The sequence below is a fragment of the Copadichromis virginalis genome, linkage group LG12 (assembly GCF_057382275.1).
Source record: "Copadichromis virginalis isolate Kocher_CV1m ecotype Utaka linkage group LG12, C_Virginalis_male_GT1.1, whole genome shotgun sequence".
NCBI lineage: Eukaryota > Metazoa > Chordata > Actinopteri > Cichliformes > Cichlidae > Copadichromis > Copadichromis virginalis.
This window is the reverse complement of record NC_140629.1, coordinates 8,466,394-8,490,726: the sequence shown is the minus strand read 5'-3', so window position 1 is coordinate 8,490,726 and position 24,333 is coordinate 8,466,394. Positions and strand designations below refer to the sequence as shown.

Sequence of the window (24,333 nt, the reverse complement as noted above, 5' to 3'; positions counted from 1 at the left end):
AATATAAAACCAAACTGGGAAGTCATAAAGGAACTGACTCACAAGGAAACACACGGAGGGGCACACAGTCATGAGGGAGAACGCGACACTGAACTGAGGGGGACGTGGACATAAATACACAGAGGGTTAACAAGGGAAGTGGGAGCACACGGGGAACACAGCTGACACAGATAATCGTAATGACACAGGGCAGTAGTGAACACAACATGACGCATACTGACGAGAGACTGTCAAAGTAAAACAGGAAGTACACAGAGGTTCAGCCAGGAGGAGAGAGAGCACGGGGAGAGCACAGACATAATGGGCTGGGGAAAACATGGAATAAAACACAAGGAGGGGAAACGAGGGCTCACAGATACACAGAGGGCCACACAGGGGGTAATCAAATAAGGAACATCTTAACAGAACAACCTAGGAACCACGGCATAAATAAAGAACAAAATACAAAAGACACGAAAACTAAGAATACTGGGCCAACATGGCCCAGGACCATGACAGATTGGGACCTGATGAATGTAAAAACAAAGAATTAGCAAAATTTATATTTATTTATTTTTTACCTAATTTTTGTTTCTAAGAAAAATGAGAGCCACATATGAGGATATTCATTTAAAATTTCGATAGAACAGTAGCAGTATAATGTCCTCATAAGTGGATATCAGGCCCTTGTAGAGCAAAATTGAGTATTTTGGTCTAAATAACCCAAAATGTGATGTCCAGGTCCTAGGAGGTTAAAGACATGAGTTTGACGATTTGACCATTGTTTTTGTTTATATGTTTGTTTGTTTTTTAAATTATAATTTTATTATGTTACTCATTTATTTAATTATTTTATTTGGTAGAAATAGGGTGACCATATTTTGATTTCCAAAAAAGAGGACACTTGGCACAGTCATGAGGAATTTTAATAATACTGTTTGCTTAAATAAAATTTTAACATATTAAAATAATGCCTTCTCTGTGCGGTAAATGAATGGTGAAATTAAAAAATGTCTTAAAGGTTCTTACAAGTCAACAAGTGCAAAAAAATATTTTAAAAACCTCTAGAATTAAATAACGTTACAGAAATAATGCCTCATTTGTATAAGAAAAATGACCAATGAGGTATTGCGCAATGGTTTCTGCTGTCTCATTTCGCGTTTCTAACCTCAATTAATTTTCTTTGCACGCCACCATTCTTCCAGTCAAAGTATGATTGGGAATATATTCTCTGGTAAGTCTGAGAAATGCCACAGTACTGGATTTTATTAAGAGCTCAAAGAGTGACTTCAACTGAATGTAGCACTATGACACCATTGACAATAGCTTCAGTCTTGGTGCAGGCACTTTTTTGCTGTGTTAAAATCTGGAAACGCTTCTTTTTTTTTTTAGCAACACACAAGTGCAATCCATGAATCTGTAGCTATTGTGACGCTTCATAGTATGAAATGCCAGTGCACCTTCTGCTGCAGACACAACAACATCCTTGTTTTTCCCAGGTGTAACAAAGAACTCAGTCAACTTACTAGATGAATTTTCGCCTCGCACAGCCTTTATATACAGGGTGCATATAAGTGGTCCGCAGGTGCGCAATCGCTGTCAAAATAAAAGGCGCGCACCAGATAAGAAGTTGCAACGCACGTTTGCGTACATAAGATTTTCTGGAGGAAGACAGACATTTGTTTAGAACTCTTAAAGATGTCGAAGAAGCAAGCTCCTTTAAGCAATTACTTTGGTGTTCCTCCACCTCCAAAGAAATGTCAGAAGGAGTCCGAACCTCGTATTCGCGTATTCTCGGAAAAGTGGTTGCAGGAGGTGAGCTGGCTTCAAACAAATGATGAACGCACAAAGATTTGGTGCAGAATATGCCGTGAAAATCCCACTCTAGCGAACAAAAACAGTGCCTTTTATATGTACGCGAACGCGCGTTGCAACTTCTTATCTGGTGCGCATCTTTTATTTTGACAGCGAATGCGCACCTGCGGATCACTTATATGCACCCCTGTTTATACGTTTTTAAACCTTCGTTAGACACACAAATGTATTTACCACCTCTGCACACAGTGCACTCCGCCTCCCATTTATTCTGAGGGATGGTACAAGGGAAATTTGTTTTGCAGTTTGTCTGAAAAGATGCACTTGCGCTTTGGCATCTTGTAGCATCTTTTCAGCGCGCCACTGCGCACTCTGTCCCGTCTGTGAGCGCGGAACAACCACTTACAACGCAGCAGTTCGGGGACGAAGTTGCACATATGGGTCCTCTGTAAGCCTATAGGAAAACCTTTTTCATCCATCTCGAAAATCCCCCCGGACAGAACGTGAAAAGTGGAAATGTCCGGGGAAAAGAGGACGGTTGGTCACCCTAGTAGAAACAGTAGAGCTGGTTATTTGTCAGCTAATACTAAAGACAGCTAGCTAGCATGGTTAGCTAGGTGCTTGCAAAAACTCATTGTGATGTTATTATTAACTGGTAATGTTGGCTGGTAAAGAACAGGATTAAAACTAAGCTGTTGTACCAGAACAAAGTAAAGAGCTACTCTTTAGAGTGCCTTTTAGTAGATGACAGAAAAGCACTTACATCATTTAACTTCACCTTTAAAACTATTTAAACAATAAAAATCTTCCCACTCCCACCAGCTGTCATGAAAAATAAGGCATAGCTCTTTCTCTTAGACCAGAGTTAAATACATTCATTTCTGCTGTAACATTGAGCCTTAGGGAGATCTATGACAACTGATGGGTTTTTGTAACTTGAAGTGGCCATTGAAGGAACTGCAGTTTTTACACTTGTGTGGCGGTTTCATTTTTCAACCCAGAATTGACAAGCATCAACTTCTAGGAGGTACTTCAATAGTTGCTGAATGATATGAATCTGAATCAAACAAACTGTACATTTTAAAGTTGTAACAATTTGTGTTGCCATCCATGTGTTGTGATAATGCCAGAGGTGGGACCAAGTCATTGTTTTGCAAGTCTCAAGTAAGTCTCAAGTCTTTATCCTCAAGTCTCAAGTCAAGTCTCAAGTAATGTCAGGCAAGTCAGAGTCGAGTCTCAAGTCACTGGTGTAAAAGTCCAAGTCAAGTCACAAGTCTGAAATTTTGAATTTCAAGTCCTTTCGAGTCTTTAAAAAAAAAAAAAAAAAAAAGTATGTTGCAGTTATGCTAAATGTAAATATTAGACCATGTAATTTTTAAATCTGTGTTTTTCTCAACACATGACAAAATAGTGAACTTAGAAAATATACACAAATTGTGAAATTGCACCTCTTTAAAATGCAGCTCAATTAAACCTAGCTCCAAGAATAATTTTCACTGACAGTTCTGAGATAAGCTGCATGTTATTCTTGGATGCGGTTGTAGGACCGGTGTTGTGCCAAAAAGTGATTGTCTGCCAAAAACTGATTTCCGGTATTTGCCAAAAAGCGATTGCTCATATTTAAAGTGCTATAAGTAACTTGTTGGGCTATAATATGTTAAACATATGTCAAATGCATCCCTTATGGATGACATAAAGTCATCTTGAGCCACAAACAACATTCGTGTAGCAAGATACAAGCCGCAATCAGTTTTTGGCAGCGACTTTTATATAACCTTTATTTATGCAGTAAAAAAAATCTCATTAACATTAAAAATGTATTTTGTAAGAGTAAGTTGCCCAACAGGACAGCAGAAATGGCAGCAAATATTACAATAGTTCTGTAAAAATATTTTAAGTGGGGATAAAGGACCGGATTGGTTATAATGTAAGTACAAGTTGTAAAGATACTTAAAAAACAGATAATTTTTTAATTCTTTATGTAACCCCTTTGTATCCCCTGTTCACCGAAGTCTATTTACGAACATACGTAAAGATATTACACATAAAAAATACACAGAAACACTGGAAATCACTTTTTGGCAGACAATCACTTTTTGGCACAACACCGGCTTTAAAATCGCATGACAAAAATATCATATACATTAAAAAAACTGCATCACCAACGTAGCCTGGACAACATTTGCTAGTTAGATGAAGTCAGCTATCTCATCGTAGCATATTTATATGCATATTTATAATTATACGGTTCTTGTGAGTGCATACACTCGTGAAGTTTAGTAACTTCCGGTCACTGCAACAAGCCCAGGTACAGTTTACCGACGGATGGGTACAGGACCTTGAAATGCACCGTGTAGAAAGTAAAGACCATCGTACGTATCATAAGTTTACCAGTCTCACAAATCGTCGTCATAAATACACAATCGTTAACCGTTTATTAATATAACCTTTGAGCTTAACGGTAATTAATTAGTAGTGGAAATAATTTCTGGTACGCCTTACAGAAATGTAGCAGTGACAATAATATTGTATGCTGTAATCGCACTGGACAATTAGTGATACAAAACAACTGTTTTATTCTGTGAATACAAGTATATGTTTTTGTCAATGTACCATAATAACAGAAGCGAAACACAATATTGTGTCAGGACAATTCACTATTTATGCACAATAAATAAAGGAGCATAGCACGACAATTTCTGTTCAGCGCCAGACTTGCTTGTAACCTATATCACCAATTATGTTATGAAAATGACGCATTAACTACAACAGCAGACTGACCTTTGTGTAAATGCTTGGAGCAGACTAACCTGTGAGCTGGAGGGTTCTGGGACGTTATATTTGATCTTTGAATGGCTGCAATCCAGTCGCGTCTTTGTTACTTCGGAAACATGGCTCGAACAATTTCTCTTCAACGACGTAATCCGATAACAACCGATCTCTTTACCCGTCGGCTTCCCGTGGCTGTCATGCGACCGGCTATTGTAGTTAATAACACAACAGCTTCTTGACATTTTTGTGTTTCTTTTTATCGCTGTGTGACTGATTTCAATTGAAAGCCTGCGTGCGCTAGTACCGCTTGCCACGAGTTCCCAGAATCCTTTGCGGTTCTACCCGTGAATGACGTCACATTTTCAATCTCTATATAATATGCATGTTAAATTTTATATTTGGGGTGAAATATCAAGTCTTTTCAAGTAAACCGGTTCAAGTCCAATTCAAGTCCCAAGTCATTGGTGTAAAAGTCCAAGTCAAGTCACAAGTCTTAGAACATTTTTTCAAGTCAAGTCTAAAGTCATAAAATTAATGACTCGAGTCTGACTCGAGTCCAAGTCATGTGACTCGAGTCCACACCTCTGGATAATGCCACGTTCTTTCATAAAGGAATCCTTTAAGGGTGCCACTTAATCAACAATCAATATGACTGAGGAGTAAACAAAGAAATGAAAAATCACCAGCTGAGACTGGATCAAAGGAGATGAAGTACTTTTTATATTTACCTACTATAGCTGGAGGACAGCTTACACCAGGAAAAGCAGGTCTTAGGAGGGGTTTATTTGCTGCATACCCACTACAGCTTAATGTGTTCTCCTCTCCATCTCATGTCCTTCCTCCAATTTCCACATCTTCCCTTCCTGTTCTGTCTGCTATATCCAGAGGGACCATCAAGGGAAGTTATTCTGGCTTCTTCCTCCCTTCTGCTTCTCCATGATTCATGCCTTGTACATAAAAAATGGGAAGAAAGGGATCACTCCTCACGAGAGGATTCTCTGACGTGACTAATCAGGAAAAATGCTGACAGAGCATTGCTTTGCTTTGCAAATTAGCATGAATATTAGCACAGAATTTTCATTTGATGCTATTAAGTTTTTCCCCATTTGAGTTCCCAAACTATGCACAAATTTAATCCAATTTGTTTTATTTTTTAATTAATATGCAAAACCACAATCTAATTCAATATCCAATTAGGCACTCCACAAAATTGAAACATCAAGTTCATTTTATTAATCAGGGTAAGTAAGAATAATGCTGATACAACAACAAACTGGGAGATTAAAACAGAATAGTGAAACAAGCTGATGAAATAAACATGCTAAATAGCCATGCTAGTGAAACCTAGAAACCTGCTATATTATGTTTATTGAGGCAGATATGGACTGCACCTCTAATGCACAAAGAGAACTCGGGGTACAGCAGCGTTACAGGGAACGGTAAAAATGCTTTATCACTTTATCCTACAGTTAGGTACAAGTACTGTACCTCTGAATATGGTATGCCTGTAGTAAGAATAGCTCTGTGCAATTAGTGACCAAAAAATATACCTTCATTTATTCACTCTCACATTCACACAATGGTGGAGGCAAGCTACAGTTGTAGCCACAGTTGCCCTGGGGCAGACTGACAGAAGTGAGGTCGCCATATCATGCCATCGGCCTCTCTGGCCAACACCAGTAGGCGGTAGGTGAAGTGTCTTGCCCAAGGACACAACGACCAAGACAGACAGAGCAGGGCATCGAACTGATAACTTTCCGGTTACAAGATGAGCTTCCCAACCCCCTGAACCACAGTTGCTCCAAATTGCAGAGCAAAGTACAGACCCTTGCGTTTTTCCCATTTAAATATATGGCTATATGTTTTTAGTAGACAACAATGGCCGTAAGAAACACAATTTTCACTTATTAAGATTACTTTGACTATCATATCAATCTATTTGTCACAGCTGGGGCAGCAGTCGTGTGGTGTATTGAGAAAAGGAGCCAAAATGCAGGTACTGGCTGGGGTGCGAGTGAGTGTTTATTTACAGAAGTGACAAAAACAATCAATCAAGGCTTTATTCGCCACATGCAGGTTGCCCTGCAGTGAAATAAGACCCCCCCGACCTTAAACCCACACACACACACACACACACACACACACACACGGGGATACAGGTCGGAGATCGGTAACGTTACAGAAAAAGAAACAAAAAAATAAAAATAAAAAATACAACAACACTGAAATATACACTGAAATGGGAAAGTACAAGAGGAAAAAAAGAGACCTCTACTCATGCTGGGTTCCTGTGGGAGGACAGCATGAGAACAGGAAACAAAAAAACTCCTCTGCACAAAAGAGCACATAAATGTCCACAGCACAACATTATGGAACACGTGACAAGCCACAGGGTCGGGTGGGGGTTGAGGAGTAATCCGAAGCGAACACAGCAGCCATCCTGCCCAGCGCTACCATTCCAGCGCGGGCCATACCATTCCGGGCTCAGACCCGCCGTGTTCCCAGGAGGGAACAAGCATCGAAGGCATTTGGAAAGGGAGGGGGGATGAGTGTGTGGATATCAGTGTGTATGTATGTGTGTGTGTGTGTGTGCGCGTGTCCAGAGTTCAGCTGAGACAGTGTCCTTCGCCCTGCCAGGCTAAGTAAACAGTCTTCCAGCCAACCCAGGTGCCCTTGCATGGAATGGGAAGGAACAGACTAAACACAGTCGTTATCAGGGTTTTTTTGTTCGGCTCCAGCCTTGCGACCACAGCTGGCGCCGAAAGGGTATCCGCATGAAGGGATGGTGCTTTTTACTTTAGTGCGAACAGCTCATATGAATTTCAAAGCTGTTCTAACAGTCCAACACTGGTCTCTCAATCTCCCGTTGGAGAGCCGTGAGCTTCTCCATGATGTTATCAAACTTGCGCTCTGTGATGTTGTCATTCTTGTGCTCAAAGAGCCGATTCTGAGAACTCACTACCACAGCGAGCCTCCCCAAGATGTCATCCAATTTGCGCTCAGAGATGTTATTCCGAGCGAGCCCCTCCAAGATGTATCCAGTCTGCACTCAGAGATCTTATTCTGAGTATTCACGGCAGCCGTGCGTTCTCCAAGATCTTATCCGTGCTGCACTCAATGAGCCCATTTTGAGAAACTCACGCCTTGTCCCATCGTTTCAATCCCAGTGGGCAGCCTTGTGGGGGTTTGAACAGCCGGTTCCGCTTTCTTAATTCTTCGATAAGTCAGGGCCAAGCCAGCTCCGATCGGCAAGAACCCTGTTACCATGGTTCCGAATAGGTAGATATCTTCAGCACTCAGGCTCACCCAAGCCCAAACTTCTCGTTGAGAAAGGGGTGTCAATTGCATTTAGGGACCAGTAGATCAAATCCATAATTCCTCCTTTAGGTTTTAGAGAACAGACTGTGAGAGAGTGTTCCAGGGAAAAGTAATACAAAAACACGAGACTAGACAAGGACATAAGACTAACCTGAAACCAAACACTCACAGGAGGAGGAGCAAAATGCACAGAGAAAGATGGCAGAGAGATGCAGAAAGAACACCGGGTTACACAGCGTAATGCAGGGTTACACAGAGTAACGCAGACGACACGACAGAGAGCACAGGAATACACAGGGCTCATATACACAGGGCGGTGATCAGGAAATGGGCAACAGGAGGGAGACACAGCTGGGAGAAACTAGGCTAACGAGGGGAAAAGTACAACTGAACACATTGACATCAGGCATGAACATGAACCTTCAAAGTAAAACACTTTACTAAGACACGGACTAGACAGAGTGAGACAGACTTGACACGGAACTAAACCTACAAAAATAATAACCATAATCAAAACAGTATCACTAAATAATCAGAACATAAATCATAATCAGAAACACACCAAAACATAAGAAACAGAAAAAGCTGGGTCAAAATAACCCAGAACCATGACACTATTGACCTTGAAAGAGAGGTCAGAGTTCAAATTACATAATATTTTAAATCTTTATACAGTTTCTTCTATATGCTGTCAATACACAAACACACTTGTAAGGATAGTTTCTAAGTTGGTCGATTTTCAACCAATAAATCATTTTGCTGACTTTGGTGGATATAAGCCAAATTTTAACAAACTGTTAACATGACCCCACTCTACACCGTTACAAAGTTTTATCAGAAATCATTCAAAGCTTTTTAAGCTTCTATGTTTGCAAACAGAATGATGACATACGCGCACACACACATGCAAACACTACCAAAAACATAACCTTGTTAGCAACATTCAGTATTCTAACTGATGATTTGGTTATGGTAGTGGCTTATCTCATGCCATGGTACTGACAGCGTGCCTCACTCTGTTTATTAGGTAGGGTATGCTTTGCAGTTATGCAGTTGTTAAAACATCAACCTGTTGATGCTTATCCTAAGCTTGAATTGTCATATGGCTCTTCAAAAAACCAAGGAAACTGTAGGGTCTACTAGTTGTTGTGATCAAGCTAATCGTTAAATATGATTATAGCTGATCGATCAGGAAGTTGCAACAAGATGTAGCTAAGCTGATTTGTTTAGCTAAATTAAATTTCATTCTTCCCAACAACAGTCATCCACACCTCATGATGAGAGCACTAGGAGGAAAGCAGGAAGAGCATGTTTTGTCCTTTCCTATCATAGATACAGTAAAATGTGTGGTCATGTTTTAGTCACCAGTAATCAGACATTGCTAACGTACAAGGACTCGCACAAATGTAGCAAAGTGCTGTTTGAGCTGCTGATTTGCTGTTAAACGCTGATATGAAGTGTTACTATGGTTACTCATTTGAGAAGTCAAGGGCATGTCGGCCACAAAACACCTAATATAGAAGAATATAGAAATATAGAAGAGTTATATCATTATAATTAATTAGTGGTGAGAGGAGATACCATCATATACGTTCGCAAACATGATCTCATTGAAACAAAAAAAAACATTGTTATTTTATGTGCTGCAAATATTTCAAAAGACAAGTCGCTCTCAGATCTTCGGTAAATGCACATGCATCATTTAGTCTCAGACATTTAGATAATTTTGAAAAGGTGCCACAGAGCCATGTCACCTCTGAGCAAAAAAAATAAATAAATACTGATTTTAACACTTGTCATTTCCTGTCACTGAACAAAATCTACTCAGGTTAGAGCTTGGAAAAAACAGCCATGAGACTGGATGTGTCTAATTGAGGGCACTTAGCTGACTGGTGGCTGCTGTTATTAATGTTATTATTTAATTTGGTGTCTGTATAGGAAGTTAAAAAAAAAATAAGCTACAAGATAATTGAGTGTGGTGGTGCTGAAGTAATTTAAATTACTAGCTTAACTTTGGCTCCATTATTATAAGGCCACATAGGACTGCAAATTTTGACAGTATTTAGTTTTTCTTATACAGGGAGTGCAGAATTATTAGGCAAGTTGTATTTTTGAGGAATAATTTCATTATTGAACAACAACCATGTTCTCAATGAAGCCAAAAAACTCAATATCAAAGCTGAATGTTTTTGGAAGTAGTTTTTAGTTTGCTTTTAGTTTTAGCTATTTTAGGGGGATATCTGTGTGTGCAGGTGACTATTACTGTGCATAATTAGTAGGCAACTTAACAAAAAACAAATATATACCCATTTCAATTTTTTTTTTACCAGTGACACCAATATAACATCTCCACATTCACAAATATACATTTCTGACATTCAAAAACAAAACAAAAACAAATCAGCGACCAATATAGCCGCCTTTCTTTGCAAGGACACTCAAAAGCCTGCCATCCATGGATTCTGTCAGTGTTTTGATCTGTTCACCATCAACATTGCGTGCAGCAGCAACCACAGCCTCCCAGACACTGTTCAGAGAGGTGTACTGTTTTCCCTCCTTGTAAATCTCACATTTGATGATGGACCACAGGTTCTCAATGGGGTTCAGATCAGGTGAACAAGGTGGCCATGTCATTAGTTTTTCTTCTTTTATACCCTTTCTTGCCAGCCACGCTGTGGAGTACTTGGACGCGTGTGATGGAGCATTGTCCTGCATGGAAATCATGTTTTTCTTGAAGGATGCAGACTTCTTCCTGTACCACTGCGTGAAGAAGGTGTCTTCCAGAAACTGGCAGTAGGACTGGGAGTTGAGCTTGACTCCATCCTCAACCCGAAAAGGCCCCACAAGCTCATCTTTGATGATACCAGCCCAAACCAGTACTCCACCTCCACCTTGCTGGCGTCTGAGTCGGACTGGAGCTCTCTGCCCTTTACCAATCCAGCCACGGGCCCATCCATCTGGCCCATCAAGACTCACTCTCATTTCATCAGTCCATAAAACCTTAGAAAAACCAGTCTTGAGATATTTCTTGGCCCAGTCTTGACGTTTCAGCTTGTGTGTCTTGTTCAGTGGTGGTCTTCTTTCAGCCTTTCTTACCTTGGCCATGTCTCTGAGTATTGCACACCTTGTGCTTTTGGGCACTCCAGTGATGTTGCAGCTCTGAAATATGGGCAAACTGGTGGCAAGTGGCATCTTGGCAGGTGCACGCTTGACTTTTCTCAGTTCATGGGCAGTTATTTTGCGCCTTGGTTTTTCCACACGCTTCTTGTGACCCTGTTGACTATTTTGAATGAAACGCTTGATTGTTTCGAGCCTATACAGCTTGGAGTAAGACAACATGCATGAAGAGGATGATGTGGACAAAATACTCATTTGCCTAATAATTCTGCACTCCCTGTAAATGTAAAACACAGGGAAGGGACAGTGAACTAGGAACTATAAATATGACACAAGCAGAAAACAATAAAAAGAACCAAACCCATGACAAACAATAAATCAAAGAATATAACTTAAACCAGAATTACACAAACTGGGTCACAACTAGATGTCATCTATGTAGATGAGGAGGCTAATTTTTCTCCATTTTGAGGGGATTCGTGCCTATGCATAGCAATGTATGGGACAGGGCATCTCCTTGGTAAATCCAACACTTAACCTTCTAGGACCTGGCGTCCACATATGTGGACATCACATTGTGCGTTATTTAGACCAAAATACTCAATTTTGCTCTACAAGGGCCTGATATCTACTTACGAGGACATTATACTGCTACTGTTCTATCAAAATTTAAATGAATACCTTCATATGTGGCTCTGATTTTTCATAAAAACAAAAATAAGGTAAAATGCATGTCGTGGAAGAGTTCGGGTCTTAGGAGGTTAATGGTGACTTGCGTAATTGGTTTGAAGTTGGCCTTTAGTGTTGCCACGTCCCTGAAATCCTCATCAATCCTCATTTGCCATTTCTGCGATTTCGCATCTCATCCAGTAGCAGCTGGTTCATTTGTGCTGTCGTGCTCATTGAGTGCAGTTCGTTTCTTTAGCCAGTAAGTGTGAATGGTGCTGTCCAACTCATCATACTTGAGACACTTTCTTGGATGTCTGCTGCTGGGATGGTAACTGGTTTCTATTCAGGGAAGTCCCTGTGGACTGCTCCTATTGGTTTTGCATGAGTGAGTGGTGGCTGAAGGATTTACAGGTATGCAAAGAGTCTATAATGGCAACAACAGATGCAATACTTCAAATTACATCTCACAAACACAATGAACTCTCACATACAGAAACACACACAAGCTTTGCTACCATCATCCAGCTTCCAGCTACAGATGGAAATTTACGTAATTTGCTGCAAAAAGAAATAGTAAACCAAAAAAAGATGAAGGACCACAAGAAATAGATTAACAATACAATTACCACCGCCTACATTCAAATACAATTTCTGAAAAAAATAAAATAAATAATTAATCAATCACCTTTACTGTCTCATTCTTAATCACTTACATTACAGGAAAACTCTGCAGCAGGTTCATGGTGTTTATATTGAACCACTGCATTGCCATTGCAGTTTTAGGTTCAATTTGTGGATAACTGGAGGTGTATGTCAGACATGACATCCAGCATTTACTGCCCAAGCTACCTGCTACCTTGTGAGAGGGAATCCTATTGAGAGGAATCAGATATTGCCTACAGACAGATGTTTGAAGTACAAAGTCTCAAGGGTGTGTTTACCAAGATATGAATGAAGGGGAGGGAAACACAGGGGTGCTAAGATCTCTACCAGCAAATCCATGAAAATGAAATTACTTTCAGGTAAAGAAGTGTGTCTGTGTCTGAATGTGTTTTTTATTTATTTTTTTTTGTAACTGCAGGAGAAGATTAATCTAACAGAACCAGGCCCCAGGTGCAGGCTGTGTGAAGATGCCCCTGAGACAATACAGCACATAAAAGCAGGGTGCAAGATGCTAGCAGGCAAAGCATACATGGAACGCCATAACCAAGTGGCTGACATAGTGTACAAGAACATCTGTACGGAGTGTGGCCTAAGTTCCAAGGTCAATATGAGACACACTCCCCCTAGGGTGGTTGAGAGTGACCAAGCTAAGATCCTGTGGGACTTCCAAATACAGTAAGACCCACTGGTGATGGCTTACCAACCAGAAATGATAGTGGTAGACAAGCAGAGGAAGATGGTTGTAGTAATAAATGTAGCTATACTGAATTGGGGCAACATCAGGAGGAAGGAACATGAAAAGCTCAAGAAAAACCAAGGGCCGAGAGAAGAACTCGAGAACATGCGGAGGGTGAAGGCAAGTGTAGTTTGGTGTCCAGTTTGCATGCCAGTAGGGATAATAATGGTGATTTGGGCTTTTGGGCAAGCGGACCACTGTTCTCTGCAGGTGTGTGTTTGAATCTGACATCACCAGCTTAAATATGACTCACCTACATGAAGGAAAAGCCACATGGCTGCCAGAGCCTTTTGAAGTAGAGCTAAGGTAAAGCCGAGGTACTGATCTCCCGCTTTCAGTGGACTGCAGGGAGCATTTGATTTTAAAAGCCTGCTCTTGTGCTTGATATAATTAGAGTGAGAATATCCATTTAGGCGATTCATTTGGGTTATTAGTGGGATTAAGCCTTTAATTAGACCTCTTTGGCTCAGGATGGCATTTGAGAGCTTTTCTGAAAAGAGACGAAAATTAGTAACAGTATACTGTGTACAACAAAAATATCAACATTATAGGCTTTTCACATAGTGTGGGAATTTAGTAATTGAAACTGAAAATCCTTGAGAAATGACTTCCATAAAGAAAACACTTCACCAGATAAGCATACCTTCAAGATTATGGAGCTAGCAGGAAAAACATGAATTAAAGTGCAACTCAGTCAATACAACCAAATCTCTAATAAATGTAAGTCAAAAATCTATACAGAGGTTTAAAATAAGAACTGATGGGGAGTTGATAATTATTTCTTTCTCTCCCTGAAGTATTGTATTATCAATGAGGAGAAATGAGATCCAACAGAAAAATGACTTTAGATGGACTTTGTAATGAAGCTCAGTGTCAATGATGTGCAAGGTCATTTTAAGTGATTCCTGCACCTCTTCGTCTCTGATGAGGAGCATGAACATGGCAGTGTGAAATCACTACGGAAACGTCGAGGGAGCCTGATGGGAATCCTTCACACATTTTATGAAACACTTTTATGTTGTAATTCCAGTGTCTCTCTAGTAGTGCTGCCACAAACGATTATTTTGATAGTCGACTAGTCAACGATTATTTTTGCGATTAGTCGACTAATCAGATCATGCATCCATTGGACGTAAAACTTACAGCTTATTGCACCAGCATGCATCTGCTCTTATATAACTATCATTAGCTTACAGCTTTAAGTGTTTAAGGTATGTGCTAACTAAAAATAAAGGCAAGATGATAGTTTAGTTGAGGGGCAATCGTGGCTCAAGAGTTGGGAGTTCGCCTTGTAATCGGAAGGTTGCCGGTTCGACCCCCGGCTTGGACAGTCTCGTTGTTGTGTCCTTGGGCAAGACACTTCACCCGTTGCCTACTGGTGGTGGTCAGAGGGCCCGGTGCCTCTGTCAGTGCGCCCCAAGGTGGCTACAATGTAGCTTGCCATCACCTGTGTGTGAATGGGTAGATGACTGGATATGGCTGGATATGTAAAGCGCTTTGGGGTCCTTAGGGACTAGTAAAGCGCTATATAAATACAGGCCATTTACCATTTTATTAAATTTTAATGAAATTTGCAGATTGTTTCGGTGAAGTTTAATAAACTCCTTGCTATCTAAAATATAACAGGACACCGGAGTATATTCTCCAGCATCTCACACTTCTGATAATCAGTTGTCTGCTTGACGTTTATTTAGCTGTGTAAAAACTATAACTTTAATCTCAGCCAAACAGATTTACTCAGGAATAAATAAAATACTAAAAAAAAGCCAAACAATAAAATTTTTAAGTTATCTAAGTGACTTATATATGTTTAACCTGAGTAGCGAAAGACAGCGGTGGGTTTGAAAACGATTTGCCCGGAGTCCGGGGTTCTCACCGGCTCTAGTGAGCTTTGCCCCCGGCTAGCTATCGAGCTAGTGGGTAACAGATGTCGGAGCGCTTTTGAAAATATGTGGTGTCTTGATAAACTGAGCAGATATTTGAGGTTTACACAGCTACATTCTTGCTTGAAAATATGTTAAACTTTATTTTGTGAACCAGAAAGAATAATAAGAGTAACATTAAAACTAACCAGCTGCCGCCATTATTGGAAACTGAGCTGGGCTGCGCTATGAATTCTGGGACAGAGCTACTTCTTCTTCTTCGGGGTTTAACGGCAGCTGGCATCCTTGTACATGCAGTGCTGCCATCTTCTGTTTCAGTCCGTTATTACACTCTTAAATCCTACTACTTATTCATGCGTCTTTTGTGATCTTACAAAGCTTCAATCGACGCGTCGACTATAAAATCAGTCGTCGATGATTTTGATTGTCGACGTAATTGTGACTAGACCACTAATCGTAGCAGCCCTACTCTCTAGGGAGCATAGTTTCACGATCCCGTGCAGAAAAAAATCATCTTCAAAGTCTAAATAATTTTTGAACAAATGAAAACGTCATGTGATTTTCAACCTGTAAATATGAAAGAAAAAAGGTCATGTTTTTACTGGTGCTGAGTGGGCAAGTACGTGTGAATATTCACATCCCAGAGGTCATGTTCAAGTTACTCTCAAGAAACTCTATTTCTGTGAGTGTTTTTACTCTTTGCCCACGTCAAGGACTTAAATAACTTGTGATCCCATGCTAAAAAAAAAGAATCTTCTATCTGTAAAGCTCTTTATTCTGTCCTATATTCTTCTTTCATGTAAACCATGAAGCATTTGTGTCCCTGCAGGTACATGGCCATCATCCACCCTCTGCAGCAGCGCATGTCCTCCACAGAGACCAAGGTGGTGGTGGGTGTGATCTGGGTTCTGGCTCTGCTCCTGGCTTTTCCTCAGTACTACTATTCCAACACGGCTGAGGTCCCTGGCCGTGTGGTGTGTTACATCGACTGGCCAGAATACACTGTGTTTGACTTCAAAAAGATGTGAGTGAGTCTCTCTGGCAAGCAGCTATTCAAGTCAACAAGCTTAGCTAATTATTTTCCCATCAACAACAAATTTGGGAGGTTTGTGAAATTTGTGTGTATTCAGTGAAAATGATTAAAGCTTTCAAAGTAAGTCAAGTGACGGCACTCAGACAAACCGCCTGTGGGACAACAAAAAGAAGAGCTGACTCAAAAGCCTAATGTAAACAGAACCTACGGCCTCATTTGGCTGTTTATTAAACCACAGAAGACTGACTGCATGTGGTGCATTTTGGACAAGTGCCCTTGCTGAGCTATTGATTCCAGCTTGTCTAAAAGCCAGCCTCAATTCTATAAATGAAAGAGCCTGTTCAGTCATCAACTTAAGTAGCCAAATGTGGACTTGATTTATTTTTTATTTTGTTATCTGAAATGCGACAGATTAAGAGAGTTAAGCCAGAGGGTCACACAGAATTCAAAATAGAGTTATTACCAGCATTCAAGGAAATTTTACTCTTGAGGTTTCTAATTCAGTCATGTGGAGTCAAAGTCTTCTCTCTTATACTGCTGAATATTCAGTAGCTCATTTTCTTCTTTTCAGCACTTTGCTGTGATTTTTATTTAAAAGTGGTCATTGTCTCTCATGCAGCAAAAACACCTTTTCATTAATGTTCTCTTTACTGGGGAACATTTGGAAGAAACATCTGCCTGGCAGACACTACACATTTACACATTTAACCAGTTTTAATGCACTGCTACAGCCTATTACTGTCACATTTTTATAAACCAGGCTGCTTTTAGGTTTTATGACAATTGGCAAAAAGAGGAATAGGTATTTTACTCAATAATACAATAACAAACATGAAGTTATTGTCATGATTCGTTGTGTGGCAGGCAGGAGAAGGACCCAAGATGCAGACTCACAGACACGGGGATAAACTTACAGATCACAGTTTTAATGCTGGCTTAATGGTGAAACACAAAACAGTACTGAACTAAACTGGAAAAACTAAACATGAGATGTACCAGGAACCACGGGGAGAATAACACACAACATGAGGGAGAACGCGACGCCGAACAGAGGGAGACGCAGACAGAAATACACAGAGGGTTAACGAGGAAAGTGGGAACACACGGGGAACACAGCTGACACAGATAACCATAACGAGACAGGGCGAGGTGAACATAACACTGACGGGAGACGGGCAGAGTCAAGCAGGAAGTACAGAGGTTCAGACAGGAGGAGAGAGCACGGGGAGAACACAGACATAACAGGCTGGGGAAAACATGGAATAAAACACGAAAGGGGACAAGGGCTCATGAATACATAGAGGGGCACACAGGGGGTGAGAGTCACAAAGGGAAAGCACACAGGGAACAACATAACAGGGCAACTCAGGAAACAGAACCTAAACAGGGAACTGAATACAAAAATACAAGAGAACTAAGAATACTGGGCCAACACGGCCCAGGACCATGACAGTTATGATTTAATGGCTAATTTAAAATACTAATAAATGCAAAAATCAAGAATATCACTTCAAATGTGTAGGTCAGAAACTTTGGAGTTTTTGTTAGTTAAATGGTGGAAACTAATTAGTTAGTTGAATATCTTTTAATTACTTAAGTCTGTCTTATGGAGAAGTTTGATGGAAGCAACTATTGTTTTCTGCTGAAGTTTTCACATCCTAATCATACTGTTGGAAGTCCGGGCTACCGACTGGCTCCCTAAATTATCTGTATTTTCCAGTTTAGGCTGATTTCAAAGAGCCTTTAGTGCCAAAATCTTTTAGCATCAGACTGTGTTTATTCTTCTGAAGACAGAAGGCAAAACCCAAACAACACACCCTTAGAGAAGTAGATGTGGACCTTAAGTGAAACAGCATTTAAACAGAAAAATAATATCACTAAAAGCTGCAAAAACCTAGTAGTAAACAGAGTACTAAATGATATTAAGTCAGAAAAACATGAAAGGAGGAGCTGGGGTGGATTTGTGTTTCAGAGTGGATCGCAGATGGGCAGCAACAACTGTGGGCAGGGTGCAGCAGCTTAAATATTGTGCCCTATCTGAGATTTGGATTGGATGGACCCACCGGCCAATGGCTTGGTGTTGAGATGAGCTCACCTGTTGAGATTGGTGCTGTGCTTGACTTTGTGGTCTGCTTGAACTAATGCCTGATGTTATCCACTGGCAGATTTGAGTACTCTCATCATGTATTATATGAAACTGTGTGAGTGCTGCAGAGGTTTGACAAGATGTGTGGCAGATATTTGGATGAGAGATGCTGCAAGTTAAAGAAGGTTAAAACAGGCTCTTCAAATGGTTTACTACTACTATGTGAGCCTGGTCAGGCAGTTCATTCAGGCATGACCAGTCAGCACCCTTTCCTCCAATTATCATGTTTCCTCTGGTTGCTAAAATAGGACCAAAGAGCTTTCATATCAAGGCAGTGAGTGAACATTAACATGAATCATTTTAACACCATATTTATGCATTGCCTGAGCAGAGGAAACAGCAAAAGCTGTCACTTCTGTCGAAGTGCTCCAAATGCATTTCCCCTCACCCCGTGATCTGAGATCAAAGAAAAGGCAAAGAAATGTATTGTTGTGCAAATGCGCCTGTTAATCTTCTCTCTGCACACACGGACACCTTGCTGTGTTATACAAACTTCAGAAGGTGCTTTAGCCAAAGCTGGATAAACACAGCATATCTAAAAAGGACGAATCCCCACTTTACACCACCCCAGTGACCTGCAGTTTCTCCTGCTTGTCTTCTTGTAATCCTAGTGGGATGACTGTCCAATACCACATATGATGCCAATAACACAGGTAGATTCTACAAATGTTAACACAGAAAAACACCCACACAATGACACACAAACACAGGCTGATCGCAGCCCCACTGATGGCACCCTCTCAGCTCATCAGCAGCGATGTTTACTCTGCTTCGGTGCCAGTCTGCCACTGCCGTCCCCATATTCTCCCACATTTCTCCATGGAAATATAGCTTATTATGAACATCACAACAGCAATTTCATTGTTCATGATGGGGTGCCTGCTACACTTATTATTTTTTTAATGAAACCATAATCAGTGACATGCCGGAGCTGAGTGAGAAAACAGTTACTAAGCTGAGCTAACAAGACTGTAAATGACACTTGTGATTAAAGCCCAACGCTTTGACTTTGCAGTCAGTGGGAATTAGTATGCAAGGTCTCATAGGTGGGTATTAATAGATGTTACTGCATGCTTTCACTGACAGCTTACAAACTATTCCCCCTTAACATGCTACAGCATGTTTTGGGCATTGTAAAATTGCACGACATGAGCCTGTCATTAGTGACAGTGAAGCAGTCTGGAGTTGTCCTCCTGTTACCTCCAGTAATCTTTTGCCTCTGTTAGCAAGAAAAGTCAAAAAACAGCTGACCTTCCTTCCATATATATCTATAAAGTTATCTATCTATATATCTATATATAGATATATTTATTTATGTATTTATATTTATATTTATATGAACGCTACTATTGAACAACAGGCATGCATCCATTTGTTCCCATGTGTTAAAAATGTATTCCATATTCATTAATTATTATGCATTTAAAGACACACATGCACACACACACATTAACCTGTATATATAAATTACTGTGTGTAATTTGTCAGTGCAGCTGTGACCTCCACTGAGTAAGGTTTTATTGATTTTGCTTGTATGTCAGTTAGGTGATATATTGCAGCTTCCTTTCCCTAAAGCGTCATTCATCACTTAGAAATAAGAGCCTGCTCGGGCCCTCTGAGCAGAATGACTCTGTCAAGGAGTCGATCTGGTAAGTATCATGTCGCAGCTCCAGTAGAAATCTAGACATAACATCCTGTGTTACTCGACCACTCTTTCTAGAAAGGCCTGTTCCACAGTGTGAACCAAATCTCAGTGAGGAAGTCTGTTAATATCAACAAAAGAAGTTCCATAATCAATCGTGAACTTCTGCAGCAGGAAATGTGATCAAATGAGTCTCTAACTAAGCTTCTAAACTACTACAAAAAGAACATTTTACTAACCACACAGCTACTAAGTGCTCTATATATTCAATGTATTTTATTTTATTTTTTTACAAATATCAACAAAACTAACAAGTCGGAGAAACTCAAATACACCCAAATACGAGGCCATAACAACCATTATGAACTGTAAAACGTGCTGGCATTGGAAATGCTCCTCCTTTAGGAATGTGGTCAACTCAGGTGGAGGAAAACAGCTGCGAGCAAGAAACAAACCTCCAGCTTTTTTTTTTCAGAACTACGACTGTGCTCATTAATCTGATTTGTGGAGATGGCTTTCATCTCAGTGAAGCTGTATTTTAATGGCATTTGAGTTTGTAGGAAGTGTAGAATTTTAGAGTAATGCTACAAAACTGCCAGCCGAGACTGATTATACACGAATGTTAGTGACTGGAGAGCTGCTTTGTCAACAAAACAGGAGCTTAAATAACTGGATATTTGAAATCATATTTGGAAACACTGGCACACAAGCACAGACTCACATACAGTACAAAGCAAGAACCTATAAGAAGTTTCACAGAGAATACAAATGACAACAAAAGTACCAAATACTGAGAAGAGAAAAACCACAGATAATCTGTCAAAGAAGGAAAAGACTATAGCGATGATTGGGAAATGAGAAACAGGTAGAAACATTCAGGGAATTGCAGAAGCTGAAAAATAAATGAAATAGTCAAAAAAAAAAAGATGTGTTTAGTCCATAGGTTCTCACAAGGTCAAAGTAAAAAAGATTTCATATTTATTTCTAGATTATTTGTTCGTCGTATCTTCTTTCCTTCTCTACCTTCATGTAGAGATGATCCAGTGTAAATCCTGCCATTTATTTGGGCTTTTTGTGACTAAAGTTGAACTTGATTAATGATCATGCTTAATGATTAATGAAGCTATGGCTATTATTGTAAACTTTTCATATGTAGATCAGCAAATTATAATATTAGTCAAAGATACCCAAGTAAATTCAAAGTGCAGTTTTTAAAGGATCATTTCAGGTTTTAAAGGAAATCCTAAAAGGTTGATCATTAATATGCAAATCGTCATGACCATTGATCAACAACCACTGATCAAAGACCACTGATCAATGGCCATGAGTACCATTCACAGCGAGTTGGGGAATGGCTACAATCACAGCATTTTAAGATGGCGAAAGATGTACGCTTAGGCCCCCTCCTCGATTCAGAGATGGTCTTTCCCTTTTCACGTAAATGGCCTCCTTGACTCTGCACTCAAACCAGGGTTTCTCCCTATTCAGGATGTGTACATCCTCATCATTGAAAGAGTGTCCACTGGCCTGTAGGTGTAAATAGACTGCAGAGTCCTGGCCTGACGAGATAGCTCTTCTGTGTTGTGCCATCCATTTAGCCAGAGGTTATTTGGTTTCCCTGATGTCTAATTATCAAGTATCATTGTGCAATGTACTGTTTATAAGGTTGGGGAAACGTGCAATCAGCTGAGACTGAAGAAGTCACTTGGATGAGTGATGAAACGTTTCTCCCACTGAAAACGCTACGTCCAGATGAACAGAATCAACCTTTTAGGATTTACTTACCTGGATGATTGAGCATGCATCAAGACTTTTTAAAGAAAAGCGGCTATTCAAACCTACCTCACCCTGTGAAATAGCCCCAGTCTTGTTAAATTATGAGTTAACTGTGACCAACCACAATTATGCTTGGAAATTCTCAGTCTCAGTTAGACTGAGTGTTCACTGGACAAAAATGGTATCCATGAGATAAAAAGAACAAAAAAGCTTGTCTCACATTTGCTGATCATCTTGAGGAACCCCAAGACTTTGGGGAAAATAGTTGGCAAAAAGTTGAACTTTTTGGAAGGTTTGAGTCTCGTTACATCTGGCATAAAACTAACATAGCATTTCATAAAAAGGAGATCATACCAACAGTCAAACATGGTGGTGTGATGGTCTGGGTCTGCTTTGCTGCTTCAGGATAACCTGCTGAGATTAAGAGTTCTTCTTTCTACCACAACATCCTGAGGGAGAATGTCTGACAGCTCAAGTACATGTAGTACACCAAAACACATGAATGGCTAAAAAAAATAAAACAAAATTCATCTTTTGGAGTGGTCTAGTCAAAGTCCGGAGTTATATCCAATTAAGATGCTTTGGTGTAACTTTAAACGGTTTATTCCTGCTTGAAAACCAGTGTGACTTAAAAGAAATGTGCAAAGAAAAGTGGGCCATAGTTCCTTCACAGTCAGAGGAAAGACTCACTGACAGTTATCATAAACGCTTGACTGAAGCCCAACCAATTATTAGGTTTAGGGAGCAACTGCTTTTTCAAATTTTTCAATGTTCAAGGTACACCTGTGGGTTTAATGTTACCTGCTGCTGAAGGTTCAAAACCTCAGCGGCAGAGTGGCACGACTTGCAACACTTTTTGTGATTTACTGTTGAGTATTAATTGATGTTATGAATTGTGGGACTGCATTACCTCCTTCATGTTCATAAGAGATGCTTCAGTGTGTCCTCCGCAACAAGAGATAATAAATGAAGCACTAAATCACCTTTCCTGAGTCATGTTACTGCAAATATACACAGTTCTGGGGTCGCTGCTTACAGTTCCTCAACCACAAAGACAGAAGGTAAAACAACCAAAGATCAGGGGGAACAGAAACAAAGAAAAACCAAAATACAAAATCTGGCAACACAGAGAGAACCAGGCCTGTTAAATATTTTACTGACCCGATAAAGGAGCATATGCACTGAGTGTATATCAGACATTTCCATTATGTGTGTAATGCTGCTTAATCTTGGCGGCTTTCTGCTATAAGACTCTCCTCAGAACCCACAACATTTATCTATTACTGCTGCTGAAATACTAAGTCGATAATGCCCAGATAACTGCAATATATAAACAGCAACAGCACACATAGATAGTAGCTGGTGTTTGTGAGCACCAGCACAAGCTTTCACACCTTTAGAGAATATGTGTGTCAAGAAATGATGTCACAGACAGATTTTTTCCTTCCTGTCTGCAGCAAAAAACCAGCCAACAATGAGCATTTAAGCCACACAAATGATTTTATTTCTGGAATATCGACACCGATTTTCTTTTGTGATTTGTTGGCAGCCATTGCAATGAACACAATCTTGACCGTGGCTCAAGATTTGGCAGTTCGTCTTGTAATCAGAAGGTTGCCCGAAGGTTGCCGGGTTCGAGCCCCGGTTTGGACAGTCTCGGTTATTTACTTCACCCGTTGCCTACTGGTGGTGGTCAGAGGGCCCGGTGGCGCCAGTGTCCGGCCTCTGTCAGTGCACCCCAGGGTGGATGTGGCTACAATGTAGCTTGCCATCACCAGTGTGTGAATGCGTGCGTGAATGGGTGGATGACTGAATGTGTAAAGCGCTTTGGGGCCCTTAGGGACCAAGTAAAGCGCTATACAAATACAGGCCATTTACCATTCTGTAACTGAGTGAAAAGAAATCTAAAATGGGGGAAAATACCACAACATATTAACACGTGGGGAGGTTTTAAACGCTGACCCACAGTTGGTTCACCTGCCAGAATTACACAACTATTAACCAGATAATTACTTCTGCTCTGAGCACTGGACATAAATATCAAACTGTAAGTTAATTTTCTAAAATCTTGTGGTGTATTCATCAAAGCCAAAATGGTGCAGAATGACAGAACCATGCAACGTGTGGATTCGTGAGTCTATATATCAGCTACTGAGTATTCACTGTTTTCTTTAATATAAAATGGACAAAATCATTAAAATTACATTTGCAGCTTTCTAAAGCTAATGTAGCCTCCATGTTAGGCCCCAGTTTGACAGAAAATATAAATGTAAAAGAATGAATATTATGAAGTTAGTTACACAATTCCAACATGTCCAGATATAAAGAAGATTGTTTAATTAAAGTAACCTTTTAACACTTTTCCCTAACACCAGTAGGACAGACTAGAGATGTAAAAGCTGAACTGTGTTCAAATTGTGGAAGCCATAAATTTCAATGATAGAAATAGTTCTCGCATAGTAGTTCACTTCAGTCCTCTGTCTTAAAGTGTTTTAGTGTTTTGAAAGAGGGTGTGATAAATTGAGGGTGGCTCTTCACTGTGAAACCAAAGGACACTCCACACTGAGACAGTACAAAACTAACATTGCCATCTCTTTTGACTCTGAAGATCCAAACATTATCCACTAAGACTTTAACCTAGCAATAATAATCAGAAAAGGTTTAACTGGGGCTAAGGATCAAGTAAGCCAAATGGTAAATTCCCATAAACCATCTGCACAGTCGGTCTTCTTTTCTAACAGGTACATCTCTGTTTAGACATAATTCAGTTATAAGGCACTTATG

The 24,333-nt window shown here is 40.1% G+C and overlaps 1 protein-coding gene across 2 annotated transcripts in view; it reads left to right on the top strand.

Annotated features, from left to right (window-relative positions):
- tacr1a (tachykinin receptor 1a) overlaps positions 1 to 24,333 on the top strand; it is a 53,699-nt gene that overhangs the window by 6,667 nt on the left and 22,699 nt on the right. For both annotated transcript variants that reach the window (XM_085474596.1, XM_085474597.1), the window contains one exon: positions 15,782 to 15,976. In XM_085474596.1, coding sequence (XP_085330722.1) covers positions 15,782 to 15,976 — 195 coding nt within the window. The remainder of the gene's footprint in view (positions 1 to 15,781; positions 15,977 to 24,333) is intronic.